Source organism: Cibotium barometz, chromosome 56 (genome assembly GCF_041138505.1).
Source record: "Cibotium barometz isolate CiBa-2024 chromosome 56, ASM4113850v1, whole genome shotgun sequence".
Classification (NCBI taxonomy): Eukaryota; Viridiplantae; Streptophyta; class Polypodiopsida; order Cyatheales; family Cibotiaceae; genus Cibotium; species Cibotium barometz.
In genome coordinates this window covers 20,739,396-20,756,503 of record NC_141101.1, presented here as the reverse complement: position 1 = coordinate 20,756,503, position 17,108 = coordinate 20,739,396, and the positions used below count along the sequence as shown (strand labels likewise).

Below are 17,108 nucleotides of genomic sequence, written 5' to 3'. Positions count from 1 at the left end.
GGCCCGCCGCCGAGCCACTTGCGAGAAGCTCCTCCCGCGGCACAACAGACGACGTCGTCGCTCGGTCGGTCGTGGCCGGCCCCAACACGTATCCACATGGCCCCCGCTGCCCGTGCCACGGTTGTTTGTTGGTGGCGCTGTTGACGGAACGTGAAGCGTCGCAGTTGGCTGGACGGGCGGCGGGCCGTTGGCGGACATAATTTTTGGGATAAGGGTACCAAAATTTTCACCCTTAGAAAAAAAAGGAGGCTATATTTAAAAGTACTTCAATTTTGAAAAATAAGGTAGGGATTAGGGATGTTGTGTTTTTTTAATTGAAAGTAGATAATATTTACATCAAGGTAATAGCCTACACTTACATAAGACTACAAAAATAGCTGGGTGGATACTGGAGCCACCTTTCTCAAATTGAACACCGGTTGGTTTTAATATGGCCCCCCCTCCCTCACTCCACAAAAGGGTGAAAGAAAAAAATGTGTGTTTTTTCTTGCTTAGCGTTAAAAAAAGATGTGTGTTTTTTCTTGCTTAGCATTGAAAAAAGACTACTTTTTGAAAAATCATACAAAAACACTTAGTTTGTTCCTACAGTGTCCTTATCAAAAACTTGCTGGCATCTCCCCTATGCAAGAGGTGCCTAGCAATTGCAGAATCAGTTAAACATCTCATGATTGAATGTCCTTACAATCAATGTTTTGCTAACAAGTTTTCAAAGTCTTTTAAAATAGGTTTGCGCTTGGAAAGTGTTGAAAAATCATTTAATCTTTGTAGTTTTTAATAGCCCCCCTACAGGAGCAGGAAGTCACTATCAACTTTGTCAGATATTTTGTGTTGTGGGAGATCTGGATTAAAAGAAATGAATTAATCTTTCAAAGGAAAATGTTCAGTGGTGGTGGGCTAATCAATGTGAAAGCTAAAGCTCTCACTGCCCTGATCATGTCTATTAACTCTTACATGGAAAACCATAGAATTAAGGTGTATTCAATGCTTAAAGACGTTTGTCTCAGATGAAGAAGCATGGTGATGGCTCACTTAGCTTGTGAAGCTAACTAATTTTTGGTGGAGCTTGTAGATGGATTCAGCGCTCAGTTTGAAGATTAGTGCCAATCAAATTGTTCACTGTAAAGCTTTGAAGTGTATGTCATATTTGTGTAGCTAGACATTGGGCCCTCATCCTTACAACTCTCTTTCGACACACAAAGGGTTGCGATTCAATAGTCCTCTCTCTCTCTCTCTCTCTCTCTCTCTCTCTCTCTCTCTCTGGTTGCAAGCTGTGGAGGAGGAGAAGCAGGGGAGGAGAGTCAGGAGGAGGGTGTGGGAGGAGGAACACGAGGGAGAGTGAGGCAGAGGGGGTGATGGGGGGGTGCTTGTGGGTAGCTATTCACACATACCCTGGTTTACACTAAGGTGAATTAATAAAATGCCACCTCAGTGTGAATAGATAGAAAAAGCTGTACCATAATCCATTCCAATTTCTTGGTGCGTGTGGGGTCCACATTAGCCGTACCCGAAGCCGTAATCCGTGGTTCAAAAGGGGATGGCACGGACCCACCCGTACTGTGGTCCCGAAAGGGCGTGGCAGCACTGTGTCTGCACAACTGTGGGTGGCTGGGAGTGGGAGAGGGTGACAGAAGAAATCAACGCCGCCGCCAAGATGAAGTGCCCCCCCCTTGATTTTTTCCTTCCTCGCTCTCCTCTTGACCCCTTCGCCTGCTCATCTTCTCCCTTTGCTGAACCCTTTGCAGGCAAACCTCTGCTTTCTCTACCCTTCGGTCCCTCAGTGAAGCATTCTATAGCGCCCCTTAGCCTCCCATGTCTTCTCTTTTTTCTTTTCTTCTTAGATCTTTCTCCTTTTCCGTGGCCTCCCCTGACGTAGACATCTTCCTCTAACACTCCCCCCCCCCCCCCCCCTCTCCCCTCCTTCCATCTTTGTATATATATATATATATACACCAATTTATCTCCCATGATGGAACAGGAAAGCCCTACCTCTTCCTGGCTGTTCCGCACTCATTTCTCAAGAGCAGTATGCTACCGCCCAGGAACTTGCAACACAGCCTCATGGTTGAATTTGCCCTCTGCAGAGATCAATTCTTTTGGAGGCAAGAGCAAAGCTAAAGAGCTGCATAATGGCCTTGTTTCCATTCAGTCTGCACCAAGCTTGGATGCCTGCCCTCACCCACCCTCAACACCATCAGAAGAGATCAATTCTTTTGGAGGAAAGAGCAAAGCTGAAGAGCTGCATAAAGGCCTTGTTTCCATTCAGTCTGCACCAAGCTTGGATGCCTACTATCGCCCACCCTCAGCATCATCAGAAGACAGCAATAATGGAAAACCAACAGGAGGTGGAGACTTCTCCTTTCCATCGCCTTTCTCGTCATCCACCAGCACGCTAAGCGACTCTTCAATCCACTCTAAGAGTACAATGGATTGTTTCTCACCTTCTAGGGATGATGAGATGGGTGTGCCAGAGATGGAGCCAGTAGCACTGCCCACAGGTTACAACTCCCATTGTTTCTTGCGTTCTGTTCTTAACTCTTTATCTATAACTTCCTCCAGATCATCGTTCTTCACAGACAGCTTCAATGAAACGCAAGAACAATCGCTCAACAATTCCTTCAAGGGCTCATGGTTCAGCAGGAGTCCCCCTAGAGGCTCCCCTAAGGCTTCACCTAGGGTGTCACCTGTGGGTTCTCCCAAGGATTCACCCAAAAGCTCACCCAGAAACTCCTTCAGATACAGTACCAGCACAAGGGACTCTATCGACCAAGACTCTGCAGCCTCGGAGACAAGATCTGGCATGCACCGTGTGCCCTCGTGGTCCGACCACCTCTCTAATGCCGGTGGCGGAGAGAGGGCAGTCCTCTCTGCAGAAAATTGGATGGTAGATCTCTCTCAACTACTTCTGGGTGAGAGGTTTGCTTGTGGCAACCATAGCCGCCTTTACCATGGGATCTACAGAGACAGCCCCGTGGCTGTCAAGGTCATCAGACAGCCCGATGAAGACGGGCTGCTTGCAGATCGGTTGGAGCAAATCTTTACTCAAGAAGTGACCACACTGTCATGTTTGCAACACCACAATGTCATCAAGGTGATCATTATATTTGCAAAACTTGTTTGTTTGAGACCAATAGTATGGTTTGTATGTGGTGATATGGATGGTTATGGAGTTTGTTATGCCATTGAGATCATGACACAGAATTGTGGTTTTATCTTAAGGGGTCATCTGTGAAGAACATAAGAACAAGTAGCATGTGGATGTACGTCACACGGTTTTGCATAATCCCATTCTAGGATGGGTTACTAATGAAAAAATGGCTAGCATGTAATGGAACCTGATTTAAGGATGTGGGTCATAGATAAGAGCCGTACTTTGTAGTATACACACCAAGTTGATTTTGGGACTCGTGTCCTTGCAGTTTTTTGCAGCTTGCAAGAAGCCTCCTGTTCTCTGTGTCATCACGGAATACCTTCCAGGTGGTTCTGTCCGGTCTTTTCTCCACAAGAGGGAGGGGCAGCTACTGCCCATTTCCCAAGTACTGCGAATGGCCCTCAATATAGCATCCGGGATGGAGTACCTTCACTTGAAGGGTGTCATACACAGAGATCTCAAGTCAGAGAATCTTGTCCTAGGGGAGGATGGTTGTGTGAAGATTGTGGATTTCGGGGTTTCTTGCTTCGAAGCCGAATGCAGTTATCGCGTGGATGACCTTGGCACCTACCGTTGGATGGCCCCTGAGATGCTTCGCCACAAGCCTTGCACAAGGAAAGTGGACGTCTATAGCTTTGGGATTGTGCTTTGGGAGCTGCTAACTGCTCGCCTGCCTTATGAAGATATGGGTGCAGTACAAGCAGCCTTCTGTGTCATTCACAAGGTTTATATTCTTCTCTTTGCAATTATCAATTCACACTTTTCATAAGAATTTATGAGGTGCCCCTTAGTTAGATTGTTTGCACATGGGTACCCCATAATTCTTAGAGAAAATCTGGGAACACTGTGACATTTTTCTCCTACCTACCTATCTTGTTCGCCTGTATTCATGTGTGCAAAAACCATACATGGCCTAACATAAAACTCTCTTTGTCGGCTTTGCAGAACACAAGGCCTCCCATCCCTCCTAATTGCCCGGCCCCCTTGGAGGATCTCATGTGCCGCTGCTGGTCTGCAGAGCCTGACACAAGACCAGAATTTTGGGAGATTTTGAGATCATTGACCATGTGTGAGCAGTCCCTTAACATCTTGGAAATCCCTACTTTTGAGTCGCCCCAGCAGCACGACAAGTAAACGCCCAGAGTTGAGATTTGATTTAGGAAACATTAGAAGGCATTGTCTTGCCCAACCTTTTGAGCCAACTCGTATTATTATCTGTGTCGCAAAGTTTTTTTGCTATTTTGGTGACAGTTGAGCTCCATGTCATCACAGTTTTCCATCTGGATCAATTACATGTTCTGAAACCGTGAACAATTTCAAGCATGTTGAAGATTGGCAAATCAAGCAGTTATTAAGATGTTTGTCAAACTACAATGGAGTCTTGTAGCTTGAGCAACCCAATGCAGTTGAAATGTCCTTGTCCCAAGCCTACTGTCACTTACTGTTCTTTAGTCCTTTGCAGTCAAGGAATGCTTATCATTAAATGAGATGCTAGAGAATCATGTGAAACCTGCGATTTGCAAGGGTAAAACACTGAAGTCATTTAAGGTAGCAGGACTTTTCTCATGGAGGTGGCATGCACTTGACTTATTGTTGGTTGCCTTTCATACAATCATTTGAATTAGAAGCATCAAATGATTGAAAATGAAATTGTGCTACATGAATTAAGGCTTAAAATTGCAGACCTCATGACTAGGCAGATCTGTAGCAATAAATTTATCGACATCGTTTGTGGATTCATTACATGAAATTCAAACCGTTGACAGTCATAAGCATGTATAATTCAAAAAAGTAAACTCTGTAAGCTGTCACTATGGAAATCATAGCTTAGTAAGCTGTTACTGAGCAAATGACTTTGATGAAGAACATAAACCACCCTCACCCATGGGGAGTGTGTGTGTGTGTGAGAGAGAGAGAGAGAGAGGGAGAAAATTGTCCCACCAAGGTGAGGTCATGAATGTTCTACAATATGTGAACTATTGTCAAAAACATTGCTGACTTATATGACACAATATGAACTTACAATGCCTTAACTTATTCACGCTTTTTACAGATTAGCCTGTGTTGACAGTGAATGATGCACGCCATCAAGCAGATTAACAAAGATAAGCTGCTTGCTAAATGGTCGGGCCAAAATTCTCTCAAGATGCGACCAGTCGTGTTTGCAACCTCAGAATGTAAATCAAGGTAATTACTGTTTGTAAGACCCGTTGATTTAGTTTTTGTATGTGGCAATATTGATGTTGGAGTTGGTAATGCCATTGAGATCACGACCCAAAATTGAGATTCTAGCACCTCATTTGCTTTAATCTTAACATGGAATCGTGTCTTCGTGCACATCTAATTGTGATTCGTAACTAGAATCATGGTTGGAATTGTGTCTTCATGCACTTCAAATTGTGATTCGTAATTAGAATCCCGGTGCATGAGAAAATGGCAATTGGCAACTTCGTGTTAGAGAGACATTGTCAAGGCTAGCCACAACTTCGTGTTGGAACATGGTAATGGCAAGAAACATCGTCAAGGCTAGCCACAACTTCGTGTTGGAACATGGTAATGGCAAGAAACATCGTCAAGGCTATCCACAACTTCAAGTTAGAAAGACATTGGTAATTATCAAATGATGTGCGTAAGTTGAGTTTAAGACAAAACTTGCATAACAAAAGCATCCACATTATAGCTAATAAGGTAAGAAAAGATTGCACATATAGGCAGATCTGAGGACCATAACAGTAAACACCCTCTGTAATCTCTACCTCAGTTACGTAGGTGTACAATTGTTGAGAGAATAGATAAAATGTACAAGGCAACTCCACACTCAACAAGTTTTTTTGTAGTGTTCCACTAAAATCCATCAATGCTTCCTCTCTGCAACACTATATGTATATACAAATGTGGCAAGCCACTTTTTGCAATTATAAAAACACGACCCTGCTAAGTTCCAAATTGCCTCCTAAGCCGACTTTGTTTCCTACTAAAGTACTTGGATAATTGGCCATTGTAATAATCATTATAAAAAAAGCCTGAATACAGAAAAGGGTGGCTTTGTAGCCACATTAGCATCAAAATATGAAGGAAAAAAATTTCATAGCCATTGTTAATACACATGTTATAGGTGCCAAACTACTTAAAAGCAACGTGGTCATTGCAGCATCTCAACAGCGGGTACCACTTGTGCAAATAGCTATACCTGCATTTAGAAGGGCAAATCGGGTTCTGTTCTAGATATATACTCTTTCCTAAAATTGTTAATATTTTCCTGCCACCTTGAATCACCTCCAGACAGTTGCTGCTTAGTCACAAATGTAGTCCTCCTGCATTCTGCACCCTTCACCGTTAGTTGCTTTTCTAGGTTTCCACCTTTTCTGTTTAGACGGATGAAGGAGAGTGACCACATCTCTGATTAATTTCTGGCATACTTTCTTGCTTAAGATCACAGTTCACAAATTTCCAGTTAACAACAGCAAATGCCAAGAATGTCACTCCATGAAAAGTTGGAACTACACAAACTATGTTGTTGCCCTATACACGTTTCAAATTGAGGTACTTACGTGTAATGGATGTAGTCACACAACAAAACCAAGACAAAGTTTAAGATGCACCTGCGGGAGGGACCGGGGTGGGGGGGGGGGTGGTGGTGGTAGTAGTGTTACATTAGATGCTAACAAGCTCAAGGGAAAACACACCCTCAAGGCATTTGCTCACAATTGAAAATATTTAGAAACTACGAGGCTATGTTGAGCCCTCATCGCCACCTTGGCATTTTTTTCTACGTTGGTGAACATCCCAGTTGTACACTCTCTGGCAATTGTAACCTGTAAAGTGCCCAAAGTTCAAAATGAAAAGCATTGAACTGCACTGACTCATCATTTTAAGTAAGATTTTAAGGATTCAGAGGCTTGTTTCTTCAAAGGTAAAGGATGTACCTCTGTGATGGTAACTTGATCTCTTAAAAATTGCGAGTCCTCAATAATGGCCTGCAGACTAACATTGGCATTCTCCAAATTCTTTTTTAGAAGTGTTTCTGCCTGCACATACACACAAGAGCAAGCATGCATACATACATAAATATAAAGTCACCCTTATAAGATTCCAACCCAACCATTGCATAAAATTACATTTATCTGTTGAAAAAACATTCTGCAATCAAAAACCACCTCATCGCAGCTGTACTCCAACATGACATTGGCTCCCAACCATAAGCATACTGCTTGAGTCTCTTCTATACCAGCCTGTGAGTAGAGACCTTCAGCAAGTTCAAAATCAACTATTGTCTCCTGCAAAGCAGCATTTTCAATCAAAACAAGGTGATGGTAACTCAAAGCACCTCAGAACTCAGGCTAATTACACAGAAGATGCGCCCATCTTGCACGATCTAGCCACAAAGCTCTCGACATGGTATAAGCAGGCATTCTTCATCCAATCAAGAAACAGTTGCACTTTTTAGTGGAGAGCCCTGACAGCCTAATGCCTTCTTTGCAACTCGTATGTGTGTGTAAAGCTTATGCTGCAACATCCAAATATCTTCTGCATTTTACTAGGAATCCTTCAGGCAGCAGAGGTGAGCGAAAGACACATGTGTAGCCAACCTTAATTGCATAATTATAACTTGTGTACGCAACAAGAAATCTCATGTAATGGCTAAAGAAGACCAAAGAAATCTCATGTAATGGCTAAAGAAGACCAAAGAAAACTCACTACTGATATTCATTCTAAACATATGAAGGATAAAAAACCAATCAAATCACCAATACCACCAACGCATGAAGCATTATTATTGAAAAGATAATCAAATAGCATATCAATACATGGTACAAACTGTTTCTATCTCAAAGTGTAAAAACCAAATTGCCCCAAGCTCAGATTCCTCGCAAGTACCGCTGCCATCACGCACACATATGCACTAGTCGGAATGTCGACACCCTTGTTTCCCACACATTCCATGTGAAGGGAGGGAGTTCCCTTGACAAGGGGAGGATTTGAACTTGGGACTTCTCCCTTCCAGGTAATAAACCCACACCATTGCGCTACACGCTAATGAGTAACAGACCTCCCCCTTCCCAGTCAAAAACCCACCAACATTGACAGGTACTTAAGTCATTATACCCATCCACTAGTGCACCTGCTCAGATGGATCACCAAAACTCTCTTTGTAAAATCGACAGCAGCATTGCAGATGAAAGAGTCAAACAAGTGGATGCTGCACCTTGAAACCTATGACTAGAACAGGTGTCCAATTATACTTGGTGATGCATGCTCAATCCAACATCCACCAACACAATGTTGAGCTGAGATGTTCATACAGAAGGAAATAAACTCTGTAATATACATACACACAAATTGCAGCTATTGTCTTGTCAAGCATTTTTTTCAATTGGTGAGCCTGCCACGGAGCTCCCTGCCTGCATATTTGCCACAGCAGATGTATCGTTCCGAGGCTACATCTAGGGATTTCATGTCCTGAATGCCGAACATGAGCTTCCAACTTGCATTTGTAACATGCACTGCAAAGCTTAAGGCGTACAATTATTGTGCTATGTCTCCATGACTATGTGAGTGCCCTTGTCTATTGAGTGGTAGTTAGCATTTTGCAGGGCTGTCAAGTGGTGCTAGACTCAGCCAATAAGCCATGTTTAAAACTTGGACATACTTTTAAGCCTTGTGTGTTCATACTCGTTAATAAGTGAGTGTGAACATCATAACTGTGGGCACCGGGCATTGGAGCATTTTGGCCACCCTCTACACTCATAAGAGCCAAGCTCCACCTTCTATGGTCCATGTGGGGTGCCCAAGCACCTTTTAGGCAACCTTTGTCTCTACTCCAACAATTGGTATCAGACATCACCCCTTGTCATCTTCTCCTCGTGCTGCTCTTTTGCTCTATCTCGCCAGCACAGGATAGTACAGGTACTTTGGATGGTGACATTAGTTCAAATGTAACTCTGGCATCTGCCTCTGCACATCCCACAAACGAAACAAGCCAGGTGGGATGGCAGAAGGAGAAGAAGAAAGAGTTAGGCATGGTTGTGGTTGATGCATCAACACCAGGTGCTGAAAAGGAGTCGTCAACAAACTATGCATAGGATGATTGGACATTCATTGTGCACTGCAGTTTATGACCCTTTCGCCATGATGTATGCATGTCAATGACAGATCAACATGTCTGGTATTAATAGTAGTTGTCACATGCGCCCTACACTTGGGTACCCAGTGACACACTGGCATCATCATCAGTGCAACATTTGTACAGAAGTAATACCTTTTACTAGGAATATTTGTTGTACGCTGTGACCCCATTGTGAGCCCTCAGTCCACGGACAATCAAGCACAAGCTACATAGGTCAATCTCCGAGCCATAGAGGCCAATCCTCTTAACCCACTTGGAGAATTCATCAGATCAAAGCCCTTACGGGCACCTTTGGGCAGCCCAAACAACAGCCTAATCTGGCTGTATGGTTCAGCCAGCATCTCTAGGGGCCATAAGGGACTAGTTGATAGCATGAAACAGTGGAAGTGCTTCAGTCGGCCAACCTAGGAGGCTAACAGCAACCGGTGGGTAGGTAACCTGCAGGCTGGGCACAGCATTTATGCTAGTCTAAAATGCTTATTCAGAAATTTTTTGTCCAAGATGACCTGGCCGACAGCCCTTGTCTGGACTGACAAGCAATAGTCCAAGCATATAAATGAGAGAGATTTAATGGATGAGTTCTTCACAAGGATTAAAGATCTCAAGGAGTAGCTTGCATGTAATGATGAGACCTATCCGGACAATTCATTGGTGTCTACTATTCTCATAGCTTTACCGGATTCATACCAAGGTTTTGCATTCACACTTCGGCTCATGATGAAGGGTAACCCCAATGCCCTTACGTTTGATGAGTTGGTTGCAGTGCTCTTGCAAGAAGAGCAATCTCGAAAAATCGAAACTAGTATGTGTGTGGAAGATCAGTAAGGGCAGCTTGTATTGGGGGTAGAGACTAGTGTGCAGCAAAAGAGTCTCCTCCAAAAAGAGAGAGGGCTCCAATTTATAGATTTGGGCCTCCCATGAGCTAAAATGGCAAGAGAAGGCTGTAATGACAAGTGGAGAGCCACACAAAAGCTGAAGTGACAAGTGTGAGGCCACTTGTCTCACTTTGATCCACTTTCTTGCCAAATGTCCCGACCCAAGAGATGGGTCCTTCCATAAACTTTATCTCTAAAAATTTCCCAACTGGTAGTCCTTCTGCCAAATGTGCTTTGACATGTCCCCCATTTGCTCAATTCTAGACGTAATGATGCGAATGGAAGTTCCATCGGAGTCGGGCCAAAAATAGTAACCCTGCTAGATTTTAGGAGTGTGATCCTTTGTATTCTAGGATAATCCCCATTCCCAAAGCTTGTACTTTCCAAATATTTAGACGCCCTAGAGTCCACCAGACCCCTTTCAAATAGGAAATGTCCAGGCTGGTCACAATATGTTGGGAGACAAGGTCTGATCTATGTGAACACACTCTTATGAGTGAGGTAGTATGTTAGTGTGTGAACCACCTCCACCTCTTAGAGGAATTATAATAATATCTAGATATTTGTGTGTTAAGACATAAGTAGTGATGTCACTGAAGTAACCTTTGTAATCTATAAAGGTACGTGTACTTCATTGAATCAAATACATAACAATCACATCATTGAGTTGTGTAGTACACTCTCTCTCTTGAGCATTGTCTCCTCTCTCTAACTCTATCTCTCCCTGTTGCTCCTCACCCAGTCATAGCCATGAAGCTATTCAAGCCTCCATAGCTTAGGATATTCAACATTTGGTATCAAAGCTCCAAGTAGGTACTACCTCAAGCGTTAGTGCCCCAAATTTTTTGTACCTATCCGTACAACCGCCAACAATCCATACATCTATACTAAGCAAATCCGTACTGTAGTACAATCGTACCATTATGCAGCAGCTCTCGCACTTCAATCAACCTTCGGTCTACTACTTTACACGTGCCTGGCTGCTCCAACGTGGCATCTTCAGCATTGTGGGTCCCTACGCCTGCTGCCAGCAATCGCCATTTGCTCTTGCATATCAACAAGAGAGAAAGAAAAAAACTTTTATTAACATCTTCAAAAGACTACTATGGTCTATGAGACAAAAAAAGGTGTTATAAAGTATCCAAGTGTTACATTGATCTGGTAAAATAGAAAAATAAAACATTGGAAAAAGACTACTAGCTACATATACAAGTAACAGTCTCAGGAATACATCATCACGAATACAATAGCACGATGACCCAAGGTCCAAGGAACATCAAGCTAGGGTGGTTGGTAGAGAGGTCTCATCATCATTCTCAGGAACTGTGTAAAGGGCATCAATATCCACATGTCCTATGTGGGCATCTCTGTATTGTCAGAGCATCTCCTAGACTCGGAGAGCTAACACGTGGAGAGAGAGAGAGAGAGAGAGAGCTACAACTACTCGATACCTGCAAAAAATCAAAAGTAAGCTCTCCACATCAAATATCAAGCCAAGCTTCAATAACAGCAATAGCAGACGTACAATAAAATTAATTTTTCTTCATTCTCTGCAAATCTACCTAATCAGAGTAATTACTCTTGATTACTTTGATAAAATTCAAAATTGAGGGTACATACCTTGCATTAAAGTGATTTACCCTCCTATAGTATCAATTTCAAAAAAAAAACCTTGTTTGAAAATCCTAATTTTAGAGAACCCTAATTTTTCAAGAGTATTCTTTGAAAGAGACTAGACTTTGACACTGGATTTCATTCTTTGTTAAGACCTTCCCATCATTTCTTTGCCTATTATGGTTACACATATGCTCATTGAGAAGTTTCTTTGCCTGTTATGGCTACACATATGCAAAAAAAATCAAAAGTAAGCTCTCCACATCAAATATCAAGTCAAGCTTCAGCAACAACAACAACAGAGATACAATAAAATCAATTTTTCTTCATTCTCTACAAATCTACCTAATCAAAGTAATTACTCTTGATTAATTTGATAAAATTCAAAATTGAGGGTGCATACCTTGTGCTCTACTCTCCTATAGTATCAATTTCAAAAAAAAAACTTGTTTAAAAATCCTAGTTTCAGAAAACCCTAATTTTTCGAGGGCATTCTCTGGAAGAGACTAGACTTTGACACTAGATTCCATCCTTTGTTAAGACCTTCCTGTCAATTTCTTTGCCTATTATGGCTACACATATGCTCATTTCTTTGTCTATTATGGCTACACATATGCAAAAAAAATCAGAAGTAAGCTCTCCACATCAAATATCAAGCCAAGCTTCAATAATAATAATAAGAGAGGTACAATAAAATCATTTTTTCTTCATTCTCTACAAATCTACCTAGTCAAGGCAATTACTCTTGATTACTTTGATAAAATTCAAAATTGAGGGTGTATACCTTGCATTAAAGTGAAGCTCTACCCTCCTATAGTATCAATTTCAAAAAAAAAAAACCTTGTTTGAAAATCCTAATTTTTTGAGGACATTTTCTGGAAGAGACTAGACTTTGACACTGGATTCCATCCTTTGTTAAGACCTTCCCGTCATTTCTTTGCCTATTATGGCTACACATATGCTCATTGAGAAGTTTGAAGGAGAACACTTCCATACTTGGCAAACGAAGCTGAAATTCAGCCTCATAAGCAAAGGGAAGATAAGATGCTTGAACAAGAAGATGCAGCTCAAAGAGCCTAGAAACTAAGGGATCAAAGAGCCTTTGATCTAGTAGCCCTTGGCCTCTCTAACAATTTCATACATCATGTAGCACATCTCGACATCCAAAGAGGCCTATGAGAAGCTCGATATGCTTTTCAGAGCACAGGGAAAGAACTCTAAAGTTTCATTGCCGATAGCGTTCTATGGACTAATCCTCAAACCACATGAGGACTTCGATGCTTATGTGAACAAATGAAGTCTCTCATGAATCAGCTTGCTGCACTTAAAGCTAAAGTGGAAGAAGATGTAGCCGTAGCCATATTGATCAAGTCAATGCCAGAGGAGAAGAAGATGAAGAACAAAGAAGCAGGGGGACAACTCCTTCACTCACAAAGAACTTCAAAGGTATGAAATGTTCACTCTGTGGTAGAAACAATCATACAAAAAAGGATTTTTACTCAAAGAAGCCCTACAAACATTGTGGGAAAAATAACCACAATGAGAAGAACTACTTTTACAAAGACCAATATCATGGAGGAGACAGAGCTTTCCACAAAGGAAGCAAACTATTGTTATGATGATTAGGCTTTTTAAAGTCCAAGTTATGTGTTGTTTTTTGTTCAATTGTGTGTTGTTTTCTTTTGTGAGTGTGTGACTTGATCTTGTGTTGTCTCTACCCTTGGGACCCCATAATTGGCCCGTGAAACTAGAGCCATGTGACTTACCCTTGACCAGGAAAACCGGCATAAGAAACCATGAGCCTATATTTATCCTTGACACAATAGCAATCCCTTGAGGGGAGGTTTTATTGGACATCAAGGTCTCATTTATGTCAAGACACTCTTATGGGTGAGGTAGTATGTTTGTGTGTGAACCACCTCTTAGAGAGATTATAATAATATCTAGATATTTGTGTGTTATGACTGTTATGACAAGTAGTGATGTCACTGAGGCAACCTTTGTAACCTATAAAGGTACATGTACTTCATTGAATCAAATACATAACAATCACATCATTGAGTTGTGTAGTACACTGTCTCTCTTGAGCATTGTCTCCTCTCTCTAACTCCATCTCTCCCTGTTGTTGCTCACTCAGCCATAGCCATGAAGCTCTTCAAGCCTCCATAGCTTAGGACATTCAACAATATATCGATGAGATGTCTCTCTTTCTGGACAGATATGGGAGTGTGGACTCACAACTGGCTCAAGCAATGATGCCCATTCAATTATATGCAGATGACATTGTTTTGATCTCACACTCTGCAGAGGGATTGCAGAGATTTGGATGCACTGCATTGGTTTCGTGAATCGTGATGAGAGAGACCTCACAGTCAATCTCGACAAAACCAAGGTCATGGTCTTCATATCGGGTTACATCAACCCTATCTTTCTCATAAACGGAAGCCCAGGTGGAGATTGTTTCATCTTATGTGTATCTCGCAGTTACTTTTACAAGCCTAATCTTTTCCATGAGGCCAGTTGCCAATACACATTTGGCAAGAGAATATGCATCTCTAGCCCGCCTAGAGAGGCATTGTTTCCAGGCCCATTTCCAAGAAGCCCGCATCAAATGTTGGCTATTTGATACCTTAATGCCCCCAGCAACAATATGGGCCCCCCTTCTAGGGACGAGATCTCAATGAGGCAACCTAGAAAAGCATAGAGACTCGAGGTGATGATGTTCTCACGTATGACCAGAAGTAAGCCATCTATGCCACATTAGATCATCGTATAATACCCCTCTTCTGGTACCGGCAGTATCGGGGATTACCGCAAATGGCGGAATCCTAACAAGCCCAGTAGGCTTAAACCTATTAGCTCGCTGATGATCCGGGGGCTAATAGGTAAGGATCCCTTCGAGGCTCTGGCTCACGGAGGACGAGGGGCAGCCATCGATGGCAGAGTTTGGAGCCACCCCTTTGGTCATCCATGCACTCTTTCAAACCTTTACTTATATTCATCATGTATACACACTTAACCATGAGCGCCTCCCAAATTGGCCCTTGAGGCGTCGATGCAGTTACACCAGGATGAACTTAGCAGATCATGGTACTCTCAAGTGGTTGATTGGTTTGATGGGCACGGCCTCTGCATGGACCACCATCCTCCCTTCCAGTACAGCCTAGATTTTGGATCTCTCATGGCAAGAGATCATCAACCGCCTTATACCGCTGAACCTGATAGGCCTACACACGAGCTGAACCTGATAGGCCTACACACGAGCTGGAATGTAGCACGTGTGGCACCCTAGTGGAGTCTCAGCGACATTGCCTTTGGGATTGCCCGAACGCCCAGCAAGCTTGGGCGGAAGGTCCTCACGCCCTTCACGTCAGAGCCCCAACACTCATCACTTCATTACCTTGGGTGCGGTTATGAAGGTGGGTGGGGCTCTACTTTATGAGGACAGCACACGTCTAGCCTTATAGCTCACCCTTTTTTGGATCTTAGCTATTCCAGCCTCCTCGGTCCCAATCATCTAGTGTACCCATCAAGGTCCAGAGTGTAGTAGGGATGGGAACTCACAGCAACATTTCTGCTTGGCACATCTGGCGGGCTAGATGGAAAGATGTCACGTGCGGAAAAAAAACACCTGTGCCTATGATCTGTCCCACAAACCTGGGATCAGATGATTACAAAAGGGAATGAACTAGCCTTTCTATAGGCTCCCTTAAATACCCCTATATACAGTCGGCCAGCAAAGGACAAGCATATGCCAAACTGCCTGGAAAAGCCCTCCAGCTCCTTCTGCCTGCCTTAAGAGGTAAAATACCTTTAATGTATACTGCACCAAACAGTTCTTAATCACATACTAAAACTGAAGATTAAGCATGTCCACATGATGTGCATGTGACAAGAGAGGCCATTCGGAAACGATCCACTCCATTTGCACGAACATCATCCACCCACTAATTTTGCTACTCCTTTGATGATGATCTCTCACTAACTCTTATGATTGTCATGAAGAAGAAAAGATAAGGGCTCCCCTTTATAGACCCACTATGAAGAATGCATGCTAATCAGGCTGCTGTATGGCATGGTTTTTTAGCCCAACCTGCCCTGCTCGTTGACCAGACTGCCCACTTTTGGTCTTGGCTGCTCCTGGGCCGGCTGCTTCCAAATGGATGTCCTAGGCAGCCCATCACTGACAGTGAGGTGTGTCACGATAATCTTCATGAATATTCTGCAGTCCATACCTCCTTAAATAGTATCCTACAAGCTCAGCCAGCCACTCTTAACTTGAGAATAAGATAGAATGGCACCACATCTTTCTGAGGAAAAATTAAAGCACCTCATCCTCCCTGCCAAACTCATGCAAATTCAAGAGCATATTGATCTAAGGATCCATAAGTGCACGAGTGTTTCTGAAGCATTAAGCACGCAACAACTGTATGCACACACAACCAAAAGAAAACAGCCAACAAACACAAGAGAAAAGGGGAAAGGGGATGAATCAAGAAAAAAAAACCTCACCAGTTCCCTGTTTGGATATCAAAGACTCCACAATTGCCAAACATTTTTTGATATCTGGAACCTTGGCCTGCAGCACAAATCGAACACATGACTTTATGACCTTTCGATTTGATCCACAAACATTAAAAGTGCAAAGAAGCAGGTAGTAGCAAACCTGAAGATCTCTTCTCTGTGCAAGAAGCTTCATCTCTGCAAGTTTGTACTGTTGAAGCCTGCAGCCAACAGGCATGCAAGGTTAACATGTTGCTACCAAGATACATACAACCAGAGATACAAGCAAAAGGGAACATATTATTGTAAAATTGAATAACCTTTTAGAGTGACCACATGATGTCGTGGTTTATCATGGCATCAGCGCACATTTCTTAGCATTGTTGATGGACTGAATATTCAGTACATGTGCATGAATACATTCATACATAGACGAAGACAGCTAGAGAGAGATGCATGATGGTTCCTTGCAGTGACATGACTAGTATCATCCTTCTCTATTAGTGTACCTTTATGATGAGAATATACCCCCCCCCCCTCCCCCCTTCTTCCTGCAGAGGTTTTGTTGTGCAGAGTGCAGATATAAGAAGAAGCTGTCTGCAACATGCCTAATTATAGCAAGAACTGTCTAGAGTCTATATACACATAGACCTTTTGCTCCATATATGACATGCAATAATTAGCAAGCAAGGGGAACCAAGCTTCACTAACAAGTAAGGTGCCTCTTCATCTGCAAGGAGTAAATCACTAACAGCTCCAATCCCTTAGCAACTGATGGCCATCCTGCTACAACAGAGCACTTACTAAATGATTGCTGGCATCATGAATCATCTGTCCCACC

At 42.8% G+C, this 17,108-nt stretch overlaps 1 protein-coding gene and 1 pseudogene across 2 annotated transcripts; one reads left to right on the top strand and one right to left on the bottom strand.

Moving 5' to 3' along the window:
- The first annotated feature begins 1,658 nt into the window (after positions 1-1,658).
- Positions 1,659-4,920, top strand: LOC147607015 (serine/threonine-protein kinase STY46-like). The gene is made up of 3 exons (XM_086790959.1): positions 1,659-3,088; positions 3,417-3,872; positions 4,094-4,920. The coding sequence occupies exons 1-3, from the start codon at positions 1,964-1,966 to the stop codon at positions 4,280-4,282; spliced, it is 1,770 nt and encodes a 589-aa protein (XP_086647085.1). The 5' UTR covers positions 1,659-1,963; the 3' UTR covers positions 4,283-4,920.
- Positions 4,921-6,633: 1,713 nt separating this feature from the next.
- Positions 6,634-16,604, bottom strand: LOC147607014 (prefoldin subunit 3-like; annotated as a pseudogene). The gene is made up of 6 exons (XR_015264899.1): positions 16,588-16,604; positions 16,431-16,488; positions 16,272-16,343; positions 7,306-7,425; positions 7,075-7,176; positions 6,634-6,963 (listed from the first exon to the last, which is right to left on the bottom strand). The product of XR_015264899.1 is annotated as a prefoldin subunit 3-like (transcript).
- Between the last annotated feature and the right edge of the window lie 504 nt (positions 16,605-17,108).